This window comes from Mus musculus, chromosome 15 (assembly GCF_000001635.26).
Source record: "Mus musculus strain C57BL/6J chromosome 15, GRCm38.p6 C57BL/6J".
Taxonomy (NCBI): Eukaryota; Metazoa; Chordata; class Mammalia; order Rodentia; family Muridae; genus Mus; species Mus musculus.
In genome coordinates, this window is record NC_000081.6 from 55,532,752 (window position 1) to 55,557,395 (window position 24,644).

Here is a 24,644-nt window from a genome sequence, read left to right on the forward strand (position 1 = left end):
TTTCTGCTAAAGGAAAGCATTAATACACTCTTACAGAATCATACATATGGTTAAAAAGTTCAGAATTGGCTTTCTACAGCGAGATCCTGGGTGAGAAAAAGCTAAATGAATGAAAGATGAAACCAGGCGATATTATCAATGAGAAGACATCACCTCAGACTTCTGTCAGCCTGGATGGAAAGGACTCTTAAAGGTATTTCTAACAAAGTCTGGCATTAGAATCTTCAGGAGAAAACCTCTTGGATTCATACATCCTATGTCAGACGTGAGCCAGCGTCTTGAGAACATATGCATGTAGACTTCAGAACTGGCCAATGCTCACCTTCAACTACACCAGCAACTGAGAACCCCAGTGACCCAACTCAAGCCCTTCTGACCACAATTCTCAACTCACTCACTTGTAACATTTCTTCAGTCCTTCCATGCTTACTTTGAGACCTTTGGTGTTTGCCATGGTACATTTTCCTAAATGACTGAAATAGCGCTGATCCTCACTCAATAAAACGACTAATGAGATTATATCCTCTCACTAATCAGTCATGACTTGACTACTTACTCAGCTGCAAGACCCCTGGTATGTGTGCATGCAAATGCTCTGTCCCATGTATTATGAAGAGAAAATGCAGGCCCAGAGGATGGTGGCTGAGAACAGTATCATGGGTATCTCCTTCACTACCTTGACCAACTGTTTTCTTCCTCCAAAGACTGCATTTCTACACTTAGCCTTGTCTTTATCAGACCCTAGCAACCAGCCCTCCTAGCACCACATGAAACAACACTGGCTTCTTGCACGTACAGAATGTGATGCCTAGCCAATAGGGAACTACGGAAAAAGCCACACCTATAGTGAGGATTTTGCTAAGACTGACTGACCTAACAGGGCATCAACAAACCAAAGTGTCACCTGTGCATGGCTTGGTGAACCGATTGGCTCACTGGAGTTAACGTTCATGGAGTAAGTTGAGTCAAAACAGCCACTCACCAAAACGTTCCAATCCAGCAAGGCTGACGCTGCATGGTAGGTGCATCAGTGGAGTCTCATCTACAGCTAACCTCCACCGCCCACATCCTCCAGCATCTCCTTAGACCATAAAGAACGGAACTGGCTGTTCAGGACACAGAAAAAGATGGCAGCAGCATATCCACACTGAGCCAGCATAATGAGTTCTACAGAATGGGGGATAATACACCACAGGTAAGGACAGGAATAGGAAGGGTGGGCCTTGTTCACAGGTGTAAGAACAGTAATCTCTTTTGTGAGAAAATACACAAATATGGTGATTTTTGGCTACTTACAACTGCATGTTATAGAGGGGCTATGTTTTCAGTAAGAGACATTGAATAGCTAACCAAATAAGCATTTTATTAACATGTGTAGCATTTAAAGCAGGTTACACAGGACTTGTCTGTAAAACAGTATCTTCTACTGCACTTTCCTGCTGAGGCTTGGCCTTCTTGAGTGTTCCCCACAGGGAGTTCCCATGGTTTCTCTCTGCCTTGGGTCATGGTAATACTTCAGGAAACATTCAGTCTCTTGCTGTAATGTTCTATCATTTCCATTCTCCTACATCCGAAAATCATCAGGTCTGAAAGATTAAAAAAAAATGTGTGTGTTTCTTCGTGAACTACTTTTTCATTTTCTCCTGAATGAAGATTTCCCACTTTAAAATGGAAGTAACTGTTCACTTAATGGCAGAACTTCTAAAACACATTCAAACCAAAGCATTACAAAACAGAAGGGACAATTTCAAAGTACTTTACAAAGTAAACCACAGTTTCTGTGCCTAAATATATATGTATTTAGTAACTTAAAATCTTCAGTTTCTCAGGGTGGTAGGATAGGTCAATGGGTAGAGGTGCTAGTGTGAAGGCCTGATGACCTAAGACCTACCCCTGAATCCCACACCAGGGCAAGAGATAACTGACCTCCAGACGTATGTCTATGTGCTTAAAAAAAACAAGAAAGCAAAAAACCTAAGTTCCTAAGGTTTTTCCCTTTACAATAGATTTCTTTTTATGTTAACAAGTGGTGCTGATCTGTTCATACCCAGAGCAGCTGCTTAGAAGGCCTCATGTGAGCAAAACTCAGCACTGCAAGTCCCCACCCACATCTACGGTTTAGGCCAGTGCTGGACTGGTTGAAACAGGCTGCAACATACTCTTTCCCAAATTCCCAAATAGCTCCTGACTGTGAGGAACAGCAATTTAAGTTAAGTCTTGTGGGAAAGCCCACATGACCAGGCTAGCTAGCAACATTACAGAAAACCCTTATGCTCGCTACCTGGGTCCCTGCTCCTTAAAGGATTAGAGAGGGCAAAATCTCTCTTCACTACCTTCAAGTTTATGAGCGAATGCACATTTTATAAGGACATGGACAAAACACTTATTTTAATATTATTTACAATAAAATTGACAATATGCACATTATTAGGCTGAATGGCTTTCACTTCTGAGGGCATGCACTAAGAATGACCCCTTGCTCCTGTCACTAGCTATAGCTAGTGCTCCCTAGGTGTTTCCTGTGCCACTGTACCCAGCACCTGGAGCTACTTTGCCTTCCTAGTGTCATGTGTGTTACTCATTAAACGCTCTAACCCTGATTCCACTCTGTGGAAAGACAGTTTGAAGGCCACTCATGGTCACCCTCAGTCCTTCTCAGCTCCACCCTCTCTGCCCTTCTCCTGTTGGCACATTTCTCAATGTATACACTGTAGCACGTGTTACACGGGGAATCTGGGGGTTCACTCTACGTTTTCAAGCACCACTGATGCTAAGACTTTCCACTCAGTTTCTCTACAAAGGTGACTTGTGTTTAATATAAAGCATCATTGAGCTAACAAGTGAGAGAGTAAAATGCAAAGCAGGTCAAGATTAAGAAATGTTCACTTACGCAGTCTTTCCAGACAAAAGCTCTCCGGCAAAACTATGCAAAACTCAAAACTAAAGAAGTTAAAGTGATCCAATTTTAATTTTTAGCCCACACAGTAAAAAATTTCCACTTCAATGAGAGTACCACACAGGCTATGATTATTGGAATTGTGTAATATGCTGGCAAAGCTGCAACAATTATGGAAATAATTACTGATATGATAGTATTAAAATAAGTGTCCACTTGAAAGCTATGATTTCAGGCAACAGATGTCTGCTTGCTTTCTCCTTTTCCTTTTTCCTTTCCTTTCCCCTTTCTTTTCCTTTCCTTTTTTCTTCTTTCTTCCTTTCAATTTCTTCTCATAAGTAAGGAGGTAGTCTAAGTATCAGCTGCACAGTCAGCACGTGATCAATCAGGCACATATCTATTCATATTATCTCGAGCATAAAATATAACCTTACAGCATTTTCTTTACAAAAGTTCTGTACTGTAAAGCGCACTAACATGATAAATTCCCATTAATGAAAGAAATCAGATGAATGGCCAGTTGAAAATGGCTTGACTTTAAGTTATGATTTTGTTATCCATAGCTTTCACCTCTTATTTCCTACCATTATTTTAAAAAATGACTACTCAGTAACTTGGCAAAATGGAGTTAGCATATGCTGAGAAAAGGCCTAAGAGACCAGAGCCTCTGTAAGCACTAAAACAACTCAAATGCAACCCTAAGAGTAGTAGTTTTGAATGAAATGAAATCAGACTTAGTAATCACCAGTTAGCTTAATATTTAGGTTGACAATTCTTGCTGCTAGTATCTGCAGTATCTTCACGCCTGGTGCGGTCTAGGCACACATGTTTCCATCATATCTGCAGATTCACCATCAGGTGGGTCCTGACTAATTTCTAATGATTACATCCCAAAGGGAGACTTTATTCTTGAATCATCTATTTTTGGTGGAATAATAGCTATTTCAGGTAAGTTCTTCCTCCAAAAGGAGAGATCTTCTTCTCATAGAGGAGAATTCAATAGTAAGAAATTCCACTTTTAGTGTATTGAATTGAATGGTATTTGAGATATTTTAATTCTACATTTAAAGTATACAGAAATGCACTAGAACTTGAAGTGCTAAACCTGAATGGCACAGGCCAGCAAGGCAATCCCTTGTGGTTACTGAAACTTAAAGTTCCATCAAAGTCAAGTCATCAGCAACAGTGATGACAGCACAGCTCAGTGCTACAGCGGCTGGCGCTGGCCGGCTAGGAAGCTTTTCCTGGGCACATGCGTTCCATGCACTAAAAACTAACTGGACCTGATATCAGCTCTAGCATGCAGAGAAAATGACATTTTGAATGATTTATGTTAAATGATTACTATACCTCCACCACAATAAAGTTTAAATACATGTATATCCATTTACTCTTTTGGCAATAGAAGTTAACATATGGCCTAACTACTTAGGAGGAAAGACTTTAATGAACCATAAAGAAAAGCCTGCCGTCTAATGTGTATTCCTGCTACAGGGAATACAAAGTGAAAGAGCAGGAAAATCCATCCCCACAGTAGGAATGCGACTAAGCCAAGCAGCTCCAGGCTCCACTGAGAGTCCTTAAAAATCATTGCAGAGAAGCCCTTTCTGTATTTATACAGTGGAGACAGAGACAGTCAGTTATAAAAAGAAGCAGTTGTGACCAGCATTGTTTGATTTAATAACATTAAATAGACTTAATTTTGAACGTGAGTGTATTTCCACACTGCTTTAGATAAACTCTTTAGATTATTGTTAGAACTTCAAGTTCATAAAATGTGGTTGGTGATATATTTGATTTAATTGCATCCCTGGTAGATCTGGTTAAAAAATGCTATCACGATTTTGCTGGTCATGAATATAAGCTTATTTTTGATAAGGATTCTATGAGAATATTAGATATGGAATATATTTATGGGATGTTGTTACAGGAAGGCAACTTGATGGAGCTTCAAAGACTATTTACTTTTTAGCTGTAATTTATTAAAACTGAACATTTGGGAACAGTGTTCTTCCTACTTAGATACTTTATGTAAACACGATGTACAAACAGGCTCGCTGATACTGTGTGAGTCCAGATGAGAAGCCAGGCTTAGTGAAGGGTTTACACCTAGCCATATAGAGGTAAAGTCTGACCCTGAGTGTGGAAGTTGGTAAGGGAAGGATCCATCTCTTCATTTTTTGGGAACTCTCACCCAGCCCTGAGAGCACGTGGCAGGTCCTTTCTCCAGGAGTGGGGCTGCTCAGACAAATGGCTGTTCAGTACGTACACTGTGGGCAGCAGTAGCTGACACACAGACAGCTCGGCTCACCGAAGATGCACAAAGTGCTCCAGTGCTCCAGTTGGGAGGATGACCTAGGAGCTAGTTACCTTCTGCTCAGTCCTTAGTCACACTTAGTACACCATCTTAGTGACTACTCCACTTCTCTGCCGATACTTTCCAACTTATAAGAAAATGGGATTAACCAATACTAACTTATTAGTTCCTCAGAGGGTAAGAACCTGTAATTACATGTAAAATATGGTAAACGCTTTCTTACCTCTTGCTATATTTAGTTATTAATATAGGAAGACAAATAATAATGATATAAATTAGATTACTCTGGGTAGTGAAAAATGGCTATAAAAACTGAAATATGTTGTTTCTTTGTCTCCTAGAGCGTCTGAACTTCACGTACAAAAGCTGATGAAGAACATTCGGTATCTTTGTGAATTCACTTGGTGAGAGCGTGCCGAGTGCTCACGTAGTGTGCTGGGTGCTGTGCTTAGTACTAAGCAAGACAAGGACACAGTCTTACTGCGAGCTGTGAAATCTTGTGAGCAACACAGGACAGTACAGAGACAAACACATGCCCAACCCATGCTAGGAGACACAGCGTGAAAGAACTTTCCACGTTAGAGCCCAAGCCAGATAAGGACTACAAGAGGCACTGCCCAAGAAAATGAAGTTACATGCCACATCCTCTGTATTTCCAAGTCAGAGCCTGGAGACAATCAGACAAGAGATGGCTTGTCATAATGGACATAAGGTACAGGAAATTTGTGTGGAAGAGAGAAAAACATTTTGATTTTTTCTTCTTGGATCAAAACTAAAATTCCCCAGTCAACGGAGTTTCATTAGGTGACACTGTCTTAGGAAGCCATCTAAAAATGCAGATTCCCCCTTTAGGATGATGACAGTGGAGTGCCACTACAACAGTCACCCCACCCTCACCTCACACGGTCACAAGGCTTACAGACCTTTGGAGTCTGAGGTTAAGAGCTGCTGAGTTGCAAAGGGGACCTGACACTGTTTGCTCCTGCCACCTTTAAGGGTTTCACAGTTCTCAGAGTTCAGTTTGCAAACAGAAGAGTGGAAAGACCCAAGGGAATGCAGACTTACGGAGTCCACACTCTGGGGAAAGCCTCTATTTCTTCTTGGGTGTACTCGTCCAGCCGTTTAGGCACTCTCCGTGGCTGAGGAAGCTCTTCCACTAAATTCTTAAGAATATCTTCCGGAATATCCTACATTAAACATGTCAAGGCCTTAGAAATCTTAAAATATATTTATTAGTAAATAATAAACTTAGTATTAAAAACTACCAAAAGGAACAAGAAAACACTATAATCCTTAAAGCATACTGTATAAATCCTGAGAAGTTCAGTGGAGCATCGATGTTCTCTGTAGTCGTCCTTCCTCCTGCTCTTCCTCCTTTCTGTTTACTGCTCCTTATTTTCTGGAGACAAGGCTCGACCCAGGTTGGCCATAAAAATATTCTAGACAGCCCAGGTTGGCTTTGAACTTGTGATTATCCTATCTCAGCTTTCCAAGAACGTTACAGATATGTGCCACTTTGGCAATTTAATTTTTAAAAAGTAGTAATGAATTTATTCCTTTTTGTCTGCTATAAAGAGGAGCTGTTTTGTCCACCCTCACACTCTTCCATCTGGCCGAGTGTATGCACCAGTTGCTGTATCCAGGGCTACTGCTTCCTGAATGCTACTTTTCCTTCTCAGAATTTAGCTTTGCCATGCAGCTAGTGACATAGCTTGTATAAGTCCTCACTTAAAAAACTCCTTGTTAAGTCATGGGCAAAAATTAACAACCAGGGTTATTGATCCATGATCCAAGCAGAGCTTCTATTTAGCACATAAAATGAAACAAACTTACTATTATTTTTTCACAGGTAATGAAACCATCATTGAGGACTCCTCTTTCACAGGGTACCCATAATAGTTCCCATTAAAAAGAAAGCAGTGACTGACAGGCAAACAGAACTTGTAGATCTGTTTGACTGTTAGCTCAATGATATGCCACTTATGGGTTTAATGGAGGAATGATTACGAGTGTGTACACTGTGTACTTTAACACGAAACAAGTATGTTGGAAGCTGAGATACAGCTATTGACAACAAGCCTCCAGCAACTGTTTGGAAGCAGGAAGTAGTGCTTCCTTGCGCACCAAGGAGAAGCACTGCCCTCAGCTGCCGACTTACCTCGTCTGGGAAAAGATGCAGCCTTTGCATCATTGTCCTTCTGTGCAGGTTTTTGGGCAGCATGCCATAAATAGCCAATTTCACAATCTGAAAAACAGACACATGGAGGCTTAAAACAAGGTGGGACTCCAGCGAGACTGAAGGCAGACACGATTAGTAGTTGTGCAAGGGCGTGGCTAAGATTCTGTGGGAACCGGGAAGGAGACAGACTGAGTACATTCCAAAGGAGCACCAGAAAGGGACTTGTGTTCCTTTCTACATTGCTGTTTCCTAGAGGGCCTCTTGGTTATTGTTTATGGAGTAAAAGAGCAGACAGAAGGGACGGGAGAGCACCTTGTATGTGCTCCGTTTCACCTAAGTCAGTCTCTAAGCTTATACAAGAACCCGTGGGACTGCATCCTGTCTCCTCCAGGAGAAAGACAGTGAGCTTTAACTTCACAAACCAATCTGAGTGTGGTGACACTGACAGTAAGACACAAGTTGGCAGCAGTGGTCACAGTGATTATCCACCAACAATTCACTACTTGCATGGTAGTCAGTGTGTCACATTTTAACAATGTATGGATGATGCTGTGAAGCAAGTACTGGAACCAGCCGCAGCTAGCAGCAGAGAAAACTGAGTGCAGATAGTGACCTAATTCCATCTATCAATCAAATGCTGTACTGGAGTTCAAATTAAACAGTATTGCTGCCAGGAAGAGAAACACAGTGTGTGCAATCACATGCAAAATACACTTCTCCCCATAAGTCACAACGATGTCACACCTTTGTGGCACTAAACGCACATGGTGCACAGCCATACATGCAGGTAAAACACTCATCACAGAACAAAAATTGATAAATAAAATGTTAGCAAATTGAGATCTTTCAATGAGATAATAATGCAAATAGGTCTAAATGGAATATTTTAGAAGCTCTTACTAAACATTTTGTATTTTCTTTCTATTTTTGTTCATCAAAACTAAAATTAGAACAAAGCATAAAGACACATGTATATGAAATTGCCATAATTAAACCCATTTGTTGCATGGTAACTTGAAAAGTAAGGAAAATTTAAAATACTTTTAACAAACCTTATCGTATCAATATTAAAGTTGAATTGTATTGCTTCCTAGTGTACAGTTAACGTACCCACATGAAACAGAAACTAACTTCCCAGACTTTTAAAATACTTATAATTAAAATTCTGATTTGTTGCAACAGTTGTAGTAGAGAGCATTATCCATCCAGCCTCAAGCCATAGCAAATAAGTTGAGCACAATACAGGGACCCGTAATAGTGTAAAAACACACTACCTATGAAACAGTGTTAACTATTTCCTAAGAAGTAACGTCTGCACGAATGATTCAGACGGCAACTGTGGAACTTCTAAATGCGCCCAGTCTAAGCACAGCCGAACGTCCTTTCCTGCATTTCATCAAGGAAGCTCCAGGGAGTACTAAACAAATGGTTGCATCATGACAATCAATGTACTTACCTCCCTCCAATTTTTTTTTATTTGAAAATAAGGAGTGATTTTGAAGTGATTCCTTATTCACTTATACAAGCATTTAAGAAAAAAGCTAACAGTTACCAAAAGGGAAAGGGCTATAAGTATAGTTCAAAGACTAGGTTTAATGACAACCAAGAAGGAAAATTAAGTTGTAAAATACCAGAAAGTAGACTTATTTTTAGCAGTAGTAGGACAAACATATGGATTATAACTTTGCTAAGTATATCATTCAAATGATAATAACAATAATATTTATTATGATTATTTTCTAAACATATTTTCATTGGTTATTTGGGAATTTCATACACTGTGCCTCAATCACACTTGCTTTTGACTTCTCCCAGGTCCTCCCCTGCATCTTCATGCCCCGTCCCTTAGAAAAGAAAAAACATACAACTCCTATTTGTGTTGTCCACATACTCACTGGAGCATGGCCAAACGCCCAGTGGAAACCCCCTTAAAGACTTGAGTTCTTCCCCAGGCCCCTGCCAGAAGCCACAACTGTGAAGAGCTACACTCCTAATATTATTAATATGAGTGTTTGCTACTTCATATACTTCAATAGTAACACGTATTTATTTATTAGATTAATAATCAAGCTATTGATTGTTCCTTAAACTATCTCGTAGGGCTAGAAATGCAGTTCAGTTGTAGAGTCGTTGCCTAGCATGACCTAGACACTGGGTTTAATCCTTAACGAACATGCCTTTTCAAGATGTCTTACCCCTTCTAATTCAACACTCCTGTTATTTATCTTCATATCATTTGACTTTTGTTGGTTTTGGTTTTTGTTGGTGTGTGTATTTTTTATTTGGTTCCAATCCATTGTTCCCCTGTCTTCTTTCTGGGGTCTGTTTTCTCCTCCGTGAAGTGTTGGGAGGGATAGTGGATGTTAGAAGGGTTAGTTTAAACTATAGAAAGTTATATTCCAGATAAATGCAAATCAAAAGACTGATGCACTATATTCATATTAGGAGAGCAGTAGACCCCAGAGTAAGAAGCATTGCTGGAGATGAAGGCCAAACACACCGACCTTGGTCCATCTGTTCTGTAAGATTATCACTAACTTAAATTCACCCAACACCAAACCTTCAAACTATGCAATGCCCCAACTGACAGAGCCATATAGAAATGAACAAATCCATAACTCAGATTTTATTATCAAATAAACCTTTTTTCAGATAATAAATCAGGCAAACAAGCTGGTAAGATTAAAATACACTAAGTAAATATACTATATCCCTCTTTCTTTCTCCAAGGTATTTGGAGCAAGCTCATTATATACAATGACAGATTTGGCCAAAAACAAACAAACAAACAAACAAACATACAAAAACAAAAAAACTACCTAAAATCTGGGTTGCTGTAACTAATGATAGTAATTAGGAAATAGAATTGAATGGCAATGAACATGACATTAATAAAACTGTGTAGCCAGGTGGAGGGGGGAGGCACACCTGTAATATCAGCATATAGATCTCTGTGAGTTTGAAGCCAGCCTCGTCTACAGAACGAGTTCTTGAACGGTCAGAGCTACACAGAGAAATCTTGTCTCAAAAAAGCAACCTACCAAACAAACAAAAACCTCCAGAAACTTGGTATAATACAATGAAGCATGTATCGCCCTGAATGGTGCCTACATTAGAGGGGACATGATAAACAGTCTGAATCAGTCTTGCCCGGATAACCGAGACACACAAGATGCTTACCGCCACGGGGTCTTTCCGGTGAAGCTGCGCAGCTGTTACTTGTCTAAAGCCGCCTGGGTAGCTGTTAAAAGGAGAAACATGCTCTTAGGATGACCATGCTTTTACAACAACATAATGATTCTAATAAATTATAGTTTGCTTCTGTATACTATGTTTATTAGTTCTTAAAACTTAAATAATAATGGGACCAGTGAAATGGCTCAGTGAGTAACTGCTTTTACCCAAGATTGATAACCTGAGTTTGTTCCCAGGGACCCAGAAAGTGGAACTGACTCCTTGACTCCATAAAGCAGAAGTTGTTCTCTGACCTCCATACCTATATGCATGGGCACCACACACACACACACACACACACACACACACACACACACACACTCGAATAAAAGCACTAGCAAACTTCCTGGTCCTCTGGAAGAACAGCCAGGGTTCTTAACTGCTGAGCCATCTCTCCAGCTCCAGGATGTCTTTCTTTAAAAATCAATCGAGGAACAATAAAGAAATAGCAAGGAGGCTGAGGAAGTGACTCGGTGAGTGACGTGCTTGCTGTGTAAGAACGAGGACCTGAGTTTGGACCTGGGAGCTGTAGAAAAGTCAGGTGCAGAGCAGCCAGCTATAGTCCTACCGCCCCCTCCAGATGGGAGGTGCACAGAGACCATCTGACAGCAGAAAAGCACACACAGCACACACCCCAGGACCCAGAAACCCTGCCTCAAACCAAGGTGAAACGTAAGGATCACCACCCGAGGTTGTCCCCTGATCTCCGTATGTGCTGTGGCATGAGCACACGCCCACTTTCACACACAAATTAAAAATAAATTAATTAGTAAGCCATGCTAATTGAAATATTATTCTCTTGAGTGGCTATGACTATTTCATAGGTACTTATCTCAGGAAACGTTCTTGGCATAATTATTTTCATATTAATTTTGTCATTCATTCATTTAACCATTTGTTCTGCCTAAATTTACACTCATTTATTAAAAAAAAAAAAAAAAAAGAAGAAGAAAGAAACAGCAGTGAGCCAGTCAATTTCTGTTCCTTACCAAGTGAGACTAATTATGCAATCTAGGTGTGAGAACGGGAAAGGTGGTGGCAGAACACTTGGTCCTGAGTCAAGTTCATTCTCCCTTCTTACACTGAGACACGGTCGGTCTCATGGCTCAGGCTGGCCTCTACCTCCTCACACAGCTGAAGGTTGATGCTCAACTCCTGATCTTCTCTCCTCCACTTCCCAAGTGCTGGGAATGTAGGTGGGTCCCAGCAATCTGGCCAGTTCATCACACAGGTAACTATCCTGTTTTAAAAGTCAGTGAAAGATCACTAGGACTTATGGGTTGGGTCTAGATAGTAAGTTACATACTTCCTAGTGCTCAGATCAACTATCAGCCTTAAAAGGACAAACTGGAGTCAGCCTGGTAACCAGATCCAGAGCTGGAAATCAGACTCTGTCAGAGGCTCTCAGTGTAACAGTGAGACTCTGGTTTTATATCTGTATATGGGTTAGTCTAATAAAAACTATTATTTGCCCCAACCAATTTTTTAAAAGTCTATGTGTCAGAGGAGAAAATTACATTTATAAAAGTGTAAGAAACTGAGACTCCATGGCTATATAAGTTTACAAGTTTAAATAAAAGAAAAAATTTAAATAATTTTTGCAAAAAGAGAAAAAGAGGACATCCAGTGGATTTTAAAAGAAAAATTTAGGATTACAGAAATTTGAATTTCTCTCAAGTAAGTTTCTTTTAAGTAACTTTCAAGAAATTCTTTAAGCATTTTAAGATGACTGAGGAAAGAAACTATATATTAGGAACTCAAAAAAATAGTTTAAACATCTACTGAGGAAGATGGGTAATTTTCAAACTGATACAACTTATTTGTTTCATGGAATTTCAATTTTCGCGAAAGACACCCGTCTAGACATCTATTCCTATGGTCTTTCCCTTCATGGAAAACTACTTTGTAACGTCTACACTAAAGACCATCTTGCTATTTTTAACAGTGGGCTGGCAAATGCTAAAGCATAATACCACTTACGCTATATTTCAGGGCTTTGGACTTTCTCCTAAAGGACCTGGAAGGCTAATGCAAAGCCCAAGCAGTGGGTAGCTCAAGTAATGCGGTATGCGACTGACTCTCACAAGTGAAGAAAGACTGACGACATGACAGCCACAAGCTTCCCATGTGAACTAATTCCACGTATATTTTCTAAGAGTCTGTTTTGCAGTGCATTGGAGATGCCCAGGTAAATAAGACAGGACGCTGACGTGAAGAGTGCTGACGCGATTCTGCGCAGCCATGTCAACACACTTCAATGAGTTTAGACAAGGTAACAACACTGAAACCATGAGAGGTTGATGTTCATAAACTACTTGTCAGAAAGGACTTCCTGAGACAGGAAACAGAAGAACTTCAATGCGAAGGCCAGATTAAATTATATAAAAGTTAAGTAACAGTAAAAAATCATCATAAAGTTAATAAGAAACAAAAATATGACAATATACTAAAATTCCTAATAGATTAAAAGCTCATAAGCAGTGGTTAGGAAGCTGGGAGTGAGGCACACTTCTAAACGCCCAGCACTTGCAGGCAGAGGCAGGAGGATGGGCAGCTCAAAGCCAGATTCAGCTACATAATGAGCTAAAGACAGGCCTGGGCTTCAACGTCTATCTTAAAGAACCCCAAAGAATAAATAATGTTCTACCCCACTTAACAAAAAGAGGGGAGGTAACACAAAAGGACAGAAAACCCACTATTAAGCAAACGAAAATAATCAGATGTCCATAAACATTTCAAAGCCTTATTAGTATCGTTTCTAATATTATGCCCACAGTCACCAAAAGCCATTATATATGTGTGTGTACACACATATGTATATATGTGTGTGTTTCTACAGTAGTAGAATGCTTCCAGAAATGCCCATCAAAAGACCTATTCATTCCTTTCATCTTGAAATTAATTTCTTTTCCAGAGGATTATTTTAAATGAACTTACATATTTTATAAAGCCAATAGATAATGATACTACCCAACTCTGTAAATATCTAAATTTTGTTTCATTTTAAACACAGAAGAATAATTAAACATGGTAGAACATATAATACACTGCTATATAATGACTAAAATAATTTTTATGAAACTGAAAAAAAAGACATAAACTTATATACATCCTAAAATGTCAGGTCATGAATAAGAAGTGAATTTCATTCCTTTTAAAAAACTCACTTTCTAAAATCACATATGGTAAAAATTTTGACTAAAAGTAAGTTCTGAATAGAGAGTAATGATACAGTACATAAAAGCATAAGAGAGCAGTACACACAGGTATGGCGAACAGCAAACAGAGAAACAGAAGACGATCATCTCCTGGGCAGCAGGAACAGAGGGAAGGCACTCCAGGAGTTGACAAGAGACGAGGGCTAATGGATAAACTGGAGCCCTTGAGAAAGAGGGTGAATGGCACTCTGTCGGGGGAGACACTCATGCACAGGCATGGAGGGGAGCAATCAGTGTACACTAAAAAGCATCACTGTCAGCTGCAGCATGAAAAGCACTGTGATTTCTCACCAGCCAGGGAGGAGGTGGTACCTCTGACGTCCTCCCCACACAGGCTGCCCACCACTGCACTGTGCCACCTGCGGTCATGCATCTGCCCTGCATCTGCAGCAAGACGTGGGACGCTGCAGGGACCGACACAGCATCTTGGTTAAAGGCAACACACGTTCTCAGGACTTTTTACAATGCTTTCCCAGTTACTTCTTGTTTTGTAGAACTCAGTTTACAGGGATTTGCCAGAAGCAGAAGTTACTAGAGATGCACGTGAGTTTATTTCTGTGAAACTGTATCAAAATTTCCGGGACATATTTTCAGGGGGCAAACGGACACATTATGGCTTTAAAAAATAAAGTTATCTAAAGCACTTGGGTAAGAGAGGGAAAGAACACTATGACATCAAAGGCGAAAGTGTGGTCAGAAATGAATGATCTTAATCAGGAGTGACAATCAGGGTTGGCAGCTGACAACTGTGCATAACTGCAGTTTCAGGGGTTCCAGCGCCCTCTCCTGGCCTCTTTGTGCACTATACTCAAGTGGGCCACATAGATACATGGAGGCAAAATTTTTATACACATACAATTTTTAAAAGAAAAGAGTGGAAGGTCAACATAAAACGGATGACAGCACAGAGACAGGCTTAAGAAGATTCTGACCGTCACCTGAATCGGTTAAGTGGACACAGAGAGCAACACCAGGACCTCAAAATCAAATGATGGAGAGAAAATCTAAACTGCACCAGCTAATCTGTTACCACTGGACCAACACAATTAAAACATATAAAAAGGAAGAAACTTGATTTAACTGGAACACGTGAAAAAACCTTAGGAGTTCTGGCTGGCAGTAAACATTACGAGCCACAATACTGACATGGCAAAATCTATTTTACAATAAACAACAGCCTAAACTGGGAAGATGGAGGAGAGAGTCCCATTGTCCCTGGGAACCCGCAGAACACCTGGATAAGTGCATCTCTGTGGAGAGACGGAGACAGACAAGACGGGAGCTAGAGAAAAGCCACCATTCCCATGTGAGGTTTCAGCGTCCAGACAGCACTGTGAGCAATAAGATGGATCACAGGAGAAAGACGAGTGTGTACTGACTGGTGGTGGTCTGTGTTTGTTCACTAAGCTACACACGCAACATCAGGAAAATCAGTATTTCCTTAGATGCCCTTTTCAAAAACTCTCCTTTCCCTTTAAACCAAGGGCAACAGCATCATTAAAGCTACACATCTGAACCACGTTCCTTAGCCATGGTGTTCTCTTACCCAGTATGTGAGGAGTACACTTTTTGTTCCCATTTGTTTCCAGAAAATGCAATATGTCTTGTGTTTATTATGACAACGTGGTCTCCACAGTCACCTAGGTTTAAAAAGAAACAAGGCAGAGACTGTATATGAAAACATCAAAGCCTTACACACTCAAAAAAGTGGCTTGATTATTTAGGTACCAAAGTGCTAACAACACACTCAAAAATGAAATCCCAACACAACAGCCTTGACCACATTTGTCCCACTGGATGTTAAGCACCATGTAAGCAGACAGAGCTGGCAGGCTGGCTGCAGAATCTCAACACTAGAAAAACGGTAAAAGAAAAATTTAAAAGATGACAATGCATTCTTTAGGGCATATAATTCCTATTCCCTCTATTCCTCTCATTGATAATTAAATCTCTGTGCTAAAATGTTTACATTTAAACATTTCTATTACATTTACCTTTGAGTGGATGATACAAGTTTTCCTTTACAAATAGCAAAGACCATGAAAACAATCTGCACATAAAAGCACGAAGCATGTTCTGCCAATAGGCGAATTAGAAACAAATGTGAGACATTACAATCGATTACTATTCTTTTCAATTTTAGAGAACAATGGAGCACTATGGCTTTATGCTTAACTATGGCCACGAGGCGTTTTCCAGCCACACTGAACTAATTACACCTAAATGGTACTCTCAGCAATGACTGTAACCATAATGGACAGGACAGGTGACCTGAGGACCAAAGTGCATGCACTGCAACAGTGTCCTCCGGAAAAACACCTTCAAGTTTGCGTCCATGAAAAGCAAACTGAGATGGCAACATGCAAGTTTCAACATGAACCACTGTGTATGACGTCACTGGCTGATCTGAAACCTTAAATCACTATTCTACTACTAAGGAAAAAACCCCAACAAAAGATTCTAGAACTATATTTTAAATGTCACAAAAAATAGAAACTATAAATTAGTATACTACTATAATCTCCAAAAATTGCATGAAAAGATTCCACGCAAAGAATGAACCTAAACACAAATTTTCAGACAGGTGTCTATTTTCGATCAAGGGTGGTAGGGAAGGCGAGTCAGTTTTCATTACTAGTGTAAAAGGAGGGAGAGAAGGAGAAACTGGAAAGCCTTTTAACTTTGTACTATAGTGGAATTTTAAAAAGGCTGTAAATATGTACAAATCATCAGAGTCACTTAAAAAGTTTACAGAAGTCAAAAAGACTCTTCGGACAGGCAGTAGTCAAAACACCACAATTAAGATGAAAGCAAGTTCTTTTACATCTAAGATGTAGATTCTTTTTTTTTTTTTTTTTGGTTATCGTCAAAGCTTGTTCCTATTACTTCAAAATAAAATGGATCTGTGATGAAATATTTATGTCTAAGTGAACCATGGACTAATACAAAAGAACCCACTGGGATAGAAGGCTGGAGCCCTCACTAGTATGATTGCTTTTGTCTAAATTTCTGTTAATGAGATAGATATAATCTCCAGTCACAAATTTTAAAGGTTGTTACTCTGTGTATGTGAATGCAGGAACACATGTGCATTGAAGCTCACACAGAGGTCAGAGGCCAACCTTCCAGACGTGGTTCTCTCCTTCCACCTTTCTCAGGCTCCTAGAGATTGAACCAAGGTCGCCAGGGATACAGCAAGGTTTGTCACTCATGGAGCTATTCACTGGCCCAAGTTTAAACATTTGAATAAAAATGTACAGTTCCTATCCATGTATGGAATGTAAATAAATCAGAATTCCTATTTGTACCATTTTGTTTCCACCAATATGAGACGAGTAATAGTTTCTCCATTGTTTACTCATTATCACCATTTTTATGAGTGTACTGTGGTTTTAATTTGCATTTCCCATAGTGGCTTGTATTAGACTTTTGTGTACCCGTTCACCATATAACTAGGCAGTAGCTTTTTAGTGCTGTTTGAGAAGTTCTTTATATAGTTTAGGCCCAAGTCTTTTGTTAACTGTGCAGTTTGTAAATATTTCCTTCTAGTTTAAAGCTTTTTTTATCCCTCTCCTCTCAAACCCTACCTCAAGATATTATTTTTTCAGCTAAACCCAAGAGTCTTAGGATTATGGTGTATGGTGACTTATGGCCAAGAGGCTAAGGCCTTCAACCAGTGCAGCACTGGTTTTATAGATTTTTAAGATCTGGAATGAGGAATATTTTTAAATTGCTATTCAAAATTGGTAAAACAATAAAAAACAGTACTTGCTTTTATTTTTACTTTCAATTTTGAAAGGTGAAATATAAAAAAAAAACCTCATGTGAACATGGTTTCTAGTATGAACCTGTGTATAGCCATAGGTCACTGTGTTACCATAAACCCTTACTGTGAGGACTGTGATAATATGCTGCTGAGTCCCTGTCTTTTCCTCCTTGACCTAAATGTCCCACAAAAGTCAAATCTCAGAGGTATAGTGCTAGCCTAGCATGTCTGCGACCCAGGTCCCTAGTAACACACATACACACACACACACACACACACACACAGCTCTGAGAGAGAAAGAGAAAACAAAATCATGTGTAAGGTCTGTCTGACAAATCAAGCAGTTCAACTATTATTACTTATGTTACTGTCTGATACCTAGTGGCCAACTTTATAGTCATCATTAGAAGTCTAAAAATTGTATGCAGTGATTATGAATTCCTAATACCTAGATAACAGCTGCTTGCTAAACTACTAAATGTTGAAAATAAATTCTTAAGAGACAATGCATTTATCGAATGCTGGTGATTTAGAAATTTGACTGTAGCGACATCTTGTGGTCATGAGAAGCTTTGCTGATGGACAGCTACATGTTCAACACAGTGAGGCAAGCAGGAATTTAATCTTGAAGAAGTTCAGTTTCCCAATGTATTCATGAAATCCCTAGGCAAATGGACAGAACTAGAAAATATCATCCTGAGTGAGGGAACCCAATCACAAAACAACACACATGGTGTACACTCACTGATAAGTGGATACTAGCCCCAAAGCTCCAGATAACCAGGATACAATTCACAGACCACATGAAGCTCAGTAAGAAGGAAGACCAAAGTGTGGGTGCTTTGGTCCTTCTTAGAACAAAATACTCACAGGAGCAAATATGGAGATAAAGTGTAGAGCAAAGACTAAAGAAAAGGACACCCAGAGCCTGTCCCATCTGGGGAGTCATCCCATATACAGTTACCAAACCCAGACACTATTGTGGATGTCAAGAAGTGCTTGCTGAAAGGAGCCTGATATGACTGTCTCCCGAGAGCCCTGCTGCAAAGCCTTACAAACACAGAGGCAGATGTTAGCAGCCAGTCATTGGCCTGAGCGCGGGGTCTCTAACAGAGGAGTTAGAGAAGGGACTGAAGGAGCTGAAGGGGTTTGCAATCCCATAGGAAGAACAACACCAACCAACCAGACCCCCAGAACTAACTCCCAGGGACTAAGCCATCAACAAAGGAGTACACATGGCTCCAGCTGCATATGTAGCATAGGATGACCTTGTCATGTATCAATGGGAGGAGAGGTCCTTGGTCCTACAAAGGCTTGATAGATGCCCCAGTGTAGGGGAATCAAGAGCAGGGAGGTGGGAGTGGGTGGGTGGGTGGGCAGAGAACACCCTCTTAGAAGCAGGGGGAGGGAGGATGTGATAGTGTGTTTCCGGGAGGGAGGGACACCGGGAAAGGGGATAACATTTGAAACATAAAAGTAAATAAAGGGGGGGCTGGTGAGATGGCTCAGTGGGTAAGAGCACCCGACTGCTCTTCCAAAGGTCTGGAGTTCAAATCCCAGCAACCACATGGTGGCTCACAACCATCCGTAACAAGATCTGACTCCCTCTTCTGGAGTGTCTGAAGACAGCTACAGTGTACTTACATATAACCAATAAATAAATCTTAAAAAAAAAAAAAAAGTAAATAAAGGAAATGTCCTCCAGGCATTGGCGGTGCACACCTTTAATCCCAGCAGTTGGGAGGCAGAGGCAGGCAGATTTCTGAGTTTGAGGCCATCCTGGTCTACAAAGTGAGTTCCAGGACAGCCAGGGCTATACAGAGAAACTCTGTCTTGAACAAAACAAAACAAAAAAACCCAACCAACCAACCAACCAACCAAAAAAACCCCCAAACAAGCAAAAAGAAGAAGTCAGTTTCCAACGTCATAGGAAAGCTATTTTCTATTCTTAAGAAAGGATGACCTCCAGGCAGTCACAGCAGCTGCTCTTGTGCTCCAACAGAATGTGTACTGGTAGCATCTAAAGGACACATACAGAATAGTTACTGAGCAGGCTGTTAAGTGCTAACCTTGGGGACAGAAATTAGGTGCTTGTTTCCATTTACCTCCAGTTTCCTAACACTGCTGTTTCTCCGTGGACCAACCAGTGAAGCTGTCTACTATTTACTGCCTCCCTTCCTAAGGAGGAAATACATGAACAGGAAGCAACCACACACAGGAGCAATAAGAATTTCCTATGCAAGGAAGCAGGACCCCAAATTCCAGTCCCAGCTCTGCTTTGAGGGAGCTGAAGGGCAATGAGAATATCACTAAACTCTTCTCTCAGCATTTTTACCTACCTCTGAAGCAGGTTAAATACCTCAAGTCATAAAAAAATTGTATAAATTTGCAATTCTATGAAAGTATATGTTTTTGGTCTGCCAACTTTTTTTTAAAAGTTTATTACATTTATTACAAATGCTGCTGCTTCTTTCTTTCAAAATTCAGTTGATTTCATTGCTCATATTTGTGAATTCCCTTAGCTGTTAGATACACATATTGCCAGCGGTGGCTACAGAAAGCAATGTGCTGTTTGTTCTCTCTCAAATGCAAGCAATGCCACCAAGGAGGTTATTTTCTGTCGTAGCCTCTGTGCTTGTTTTGTTTTGTTTTTTTAAGTGCCTTCAGTCTTTAAAGAGCCCCTCAACTTTGGTACTAGAATGCTGTGTAATTCTCAAGTACAGGAAGGTTGTGATGTGCTTGGAGAGATAAATGTGTATTAAGTAAGTTTCACAAGTGAGTTATAATGTTGTGGGTTAAGAGCTCAGTGCTAAAGAATTAATATGCATGCGTGTGTGTGTGTGTGTGTGTGTGTGTGTGTGTGTGTGTGTGTGCGTGCATGCGCGTGTATTAAGATCCTTACAGAAACCCACAAAAACAAGGTTAGATATTGAGTGGATAGAAATGTTGTGACATGCATTTCTTCTTGACGTGCTGTGCAATATTTAGTAATCCAGTTGTCACAGTGACTATAGAACCAATCTCCCAGGAAGACCAAGAGGTGCCTGTATCTGTGAAGCATCTCTTTAAAACTGTCCTGTACATGATACTCCTAATGAGTGATTGGCCTGGACCACACACTGCAGGGGGTGCTCGAGCATGGCAGAATCCTTACATTCATATTCTACACACAGACTTCAGAGTATGGATTATGCTCATACTCCACTGAAAGTTTATTACAGAAGAAAGAGCAACAGGATTAACAAATGAGAAAAACGATAAAGCCATGCTCTTAACTAAATCCAATCATCCGAAACACGTTTTTTCTTGCTATAGCTCCATAGATCTCAAACTCAAACTCTAGCAGCTCAAATGCCAAGGCACTAGCTGGAAAGGTTTTTTTTTTTCTTTCCTCTTTTCATCTACTTAATTAGTATTCATAAATGCAAACATTTCTTAGATTTAAACTGTGTGTGGAACACTATCATAGGTACTTAGAATTCCTGTTTTTTTAAAGTTTAGCAAAGAAAAGTAGACAGTACGTGGGTTCATGCCAAGTGATACCTAAAATGCTGTTTCAGAAAAAAATGGCAATGTAAAGGATGAATGGGCAACTGGAGAGAGGGCTCCAGAAAGGCCCTTTTCAGGACAGAAATAACTGGCCAGAAATACAAAAGGCACAAAGGAAAGAACCAACGAGGACTGGGGAAGAACATGCAGACAGAGAAGGGTGCGTGAAAGCTACCCAAGCAAAACTGTGCTTCTCAGGCCAATTAAGGAGACAACAGCAGGCCACAGAGGATTGCTCAGGGGCAGGCGAGAATAATGTTAGGAGGTGCAGGAGCCCCATTAATGAGTCCTGCAGGGGACATGCCCACTTTGTGTTTTATTCTTTTGTTTGGAAAACGATAACTAAGCCTTTTTTTTCTTAAAGTTTTCTGTGCAGAAACTATGTATGAACAAAATAGTGTACAGAACAGCAGTCCAAAAAAGTACAGAAGGAAGGGGTGGCGAGATGGTGCCGGATCGCAGGAACGCTGCTCTTTAGTTTATAGATTCAGCATGCTGTTTAGGCAGGGTGTAGGGACACAGAAGAAGAGTCACAGGACACAGAAGTAGAGAAGACTTCAAACCACACCATCAGAAAGGACACAGACACTATGAATTAAGATGGGGAAAATTGAGAAGGCCAGTTGGTTTGGGTAGGGAAAACCAGGAGTATAATGTCTCTAACTGGGCTGATGACTAATGGATATCCAAGAGGACATGCTGAGCAGACAGTAGGTTCAGAGTTCAGCATACAGGTCAAAAACAGAGACGGGCATATGGAAGTATTATCATACACATAGGTTTTAGAGATCTGAGGCAGAAATCAGCAACTTAATGAATGAGAAGAGGTCCAAAGACTGCACACTAGGATGTGTCCACATTTCAGTGTGAGGAAAATTTGGATATGACAGGAAAATGCCTCAGTAAAAGGTCATGTCGAAATGCCTACAAGCAAAACTCTTCTAGAATGAAAAGTTTATTTTATAAACAGCATACAGAAACAAATCTTCAATTCAAGAGTGAAAGGCAACTTATCACATCAAGCTGGCTCTACCTTCCCAGGGGAAAAATTTTAGAAAATAGGCAACATCTATTAAAACCTCTCCACTCAAAGGCATGTCGTCATGAGAAGAGACTAGTGGAAGAAGGGAAACTCAATTTACAGTGGAAATCAGGACAGCACTGGAGTGCAAGTAAGGTTACTGGTGGGTTTTTGTTTAGTAATAGTATCAAATGGGACTGTTTAAAACACACACACACCATCAAATTCAGTTTAGCACCTGATGAGGTCTTCCAGAAGGAATAGAATAGAGAATCTTTATATACACGCAGAAAGGAGCCCTTGAACACAGTCCCGTGAAACCTCATGAAGTTCCTATTCTGGAGTTGTAAAGCACGGCTGCCCATGACGGATCTAAGGCAGTACTTACTCAGCTGATGGTACACTGGTTTATTTAATCCTTGCAGTTTGTTGGATGCTATAACCGCAAGTTTGCCAGGGGGCTGCATTTTGCCATCTAAGAGATACCACATTCGAGCAAAAGTGGCCCATTGCTAGGAAATAAAGAGAATAAGAAAATTCTAGTTAAAATGGAAACAATTAAAACCATTACTATACACTATTATGGGTATTCTATAACTAATGCCAGCAATTACTTTGAAAAACAGACTATCACTAGTTTGTGTGGGTGTGTAATTTGTTTCCATTACCAGTTCTGAGGTCTTTTCTTGTTATGGCATTAAGATAGTAAGGCATGTTACACAGAAAGCTGAGTGGCCAACTGCCAACTGAAGATTATTCAAGAACTCAGTTCTAGGAGAGCTAAACACAACTATGCAATCAGAGCAGTATAGCTTAGATTCAGTATGTCTATGTGTGTGTGAGAACTGAGAAACCAGGCAAGCACTCTACCACTGAGACCCATCACTAACCCCTTTCATGCTTTTGAGACAAGAGTCTCACCAAGTTACTCAGCTTAGCCTCGAGTTCACCCTGTACCCGCCAAAGGCTTGAAATTACAACTATCCCCACTTCATTCTCTAGAATAGCTGGTATTACAGGCCTGTCTTCCAAGACATCTTTAGGTCATCTGATAAAATCACTGTCTTCAATGCCTCCAAACTAAGGAAATTATCTCTATTCCAGAAAGATCTTGTCCAGGTACTTTCATATGCATATACACAAGGATTATATGCTAGAAAAATACACTTATAAGCTTGTGGTTTCATATTAGTTATCCTAAATTTTAAACTAGCCTATGCATACGCAAAAGACAAGTTTACCACATTCCATGTGAACTAATACTTTAAAAAAGCTTGATAAATAATAGAAATACTGCCACATGTCAACTTGCTGTCAAAGTTTTAAATATTCACATCTGTTATTTACCTGATTATAGACAGGTAACAACTACATTTAAAGGAAATGTACTTCAAGTAGTGTTAGGCTAGGAGTTGTCTTGGATTAACATATCAGAAACTAATTCTTTCTCTTCTATCTAGAATCTGCTTCAGTTTCAGTATTCCCTATGAGTCAGCCTTCCGGTTGCCCAAACCAGAATTCTTAAAAGTTATTCTTGTTTCTCTTTACACCCACATTCAAATCTTTAATATATATTGTGGACTTCTTAGAACTCCAATGTTTCAGCCTGACTTGTAAAATGAGTATTTTGTGTGGTACACTAAAATAGAATTCTAACTGAATTCTCCCTTTAGCCCTTCAAAGATCTCCCATCTGTGAACAGTTTATCTTCCACCTGGCGGCTTGAGTGCTTGCTTGATCCTTCTGATGCCTAAGACTTCTAGGTCAAAACTCTACAACAGGTCTTCATTCTTTATAAACAGTCTTAAGCAGCGCAGGCTTGACTTCAAGCTCACTAAGTATCGGAGAAGGCTGGCCTTGAACTTCGGATCTTTCTCCCTCCACCTCCCAAGTGCTAGGATAACATGCGTGCACCATAATTCCAGGTTTATGCGGTGTTGGGGATGGAACCCAGGCATGCTACGCTACATCAGCTACAGCTCCACACCTTCCCTTCCCCCTCCCCTACTGTACTAAACAAAAATAAACATCTTTTAGTGGTTTTTACTGCCCCACGTCATTCAACCTATTATTTCACTTTAGCTCTCTTTCCGCAAGGAACAAAAGACACGAAAGGGGCAGACTGAGGAGAGAAAGGAGCCAAAACAAAGATATCAAGTGGTAGGCAGACTCACAACCCTCTGGTAAGTGACTCCTAAAGCATTTCTTGGGTACGGGTGTCAGCTTCCCTGAAAGCTCAGCTTCTGCACTAAATCCCTGTGAACACTGCTCTTCATTTTCGCCAGCGTACTGAGCACACTATCCTGCCCGAAACGCGCAAACTCACCTGGGGCGCCCTAGAGAAGCTGGACATGCTCTCCGACCCGCGGCGTCCTTTACTTTGCACCCGCCCCGCCGGGGAACCAGCACCACGGGTCCGGCGGGAAACACAGACACCCGAGCATGAAGGTTCCTACTGCCGTCG

At 40.4% G+C, this 24,644-nt stretch overlaps 1 protein-coding gene across 1 annotated transcript; it reads right to left on the reverse strand.

Annotated features, from left to right (window-relative positions):
* Positions 1–1,343: 1,343 nt before the first annotated feature.
* Positions 1,344–24,561, reverse strand: Mrpl13 (mitochondrial ribosomal protein L13). The gene is made up of 7 exons (NM_026759.3): positions 24,507–24,561; positions 22,569–22,692; positions 15,391–15,484; positions 10,573–10,633; positions 7,372–7,458; positions 6,279–6,400; positions 1,344–1,586 (listed from the first exon to the last, which is right to left on the reverse strand). Exons 1-7 carry the CDS (start codon positions 24,531–24,533, stop codon positions 1,565–1,567), a joined length of 537 nt encoding a protein of 178 aa, NP_081035.1. The 5' UTR covers positions 24,534–24,561; the 3' UTR covers positions 1,344–1,564.
* Between the last annotated feature and the right edge of the window lie 83 nt (positions 24,562–24,644).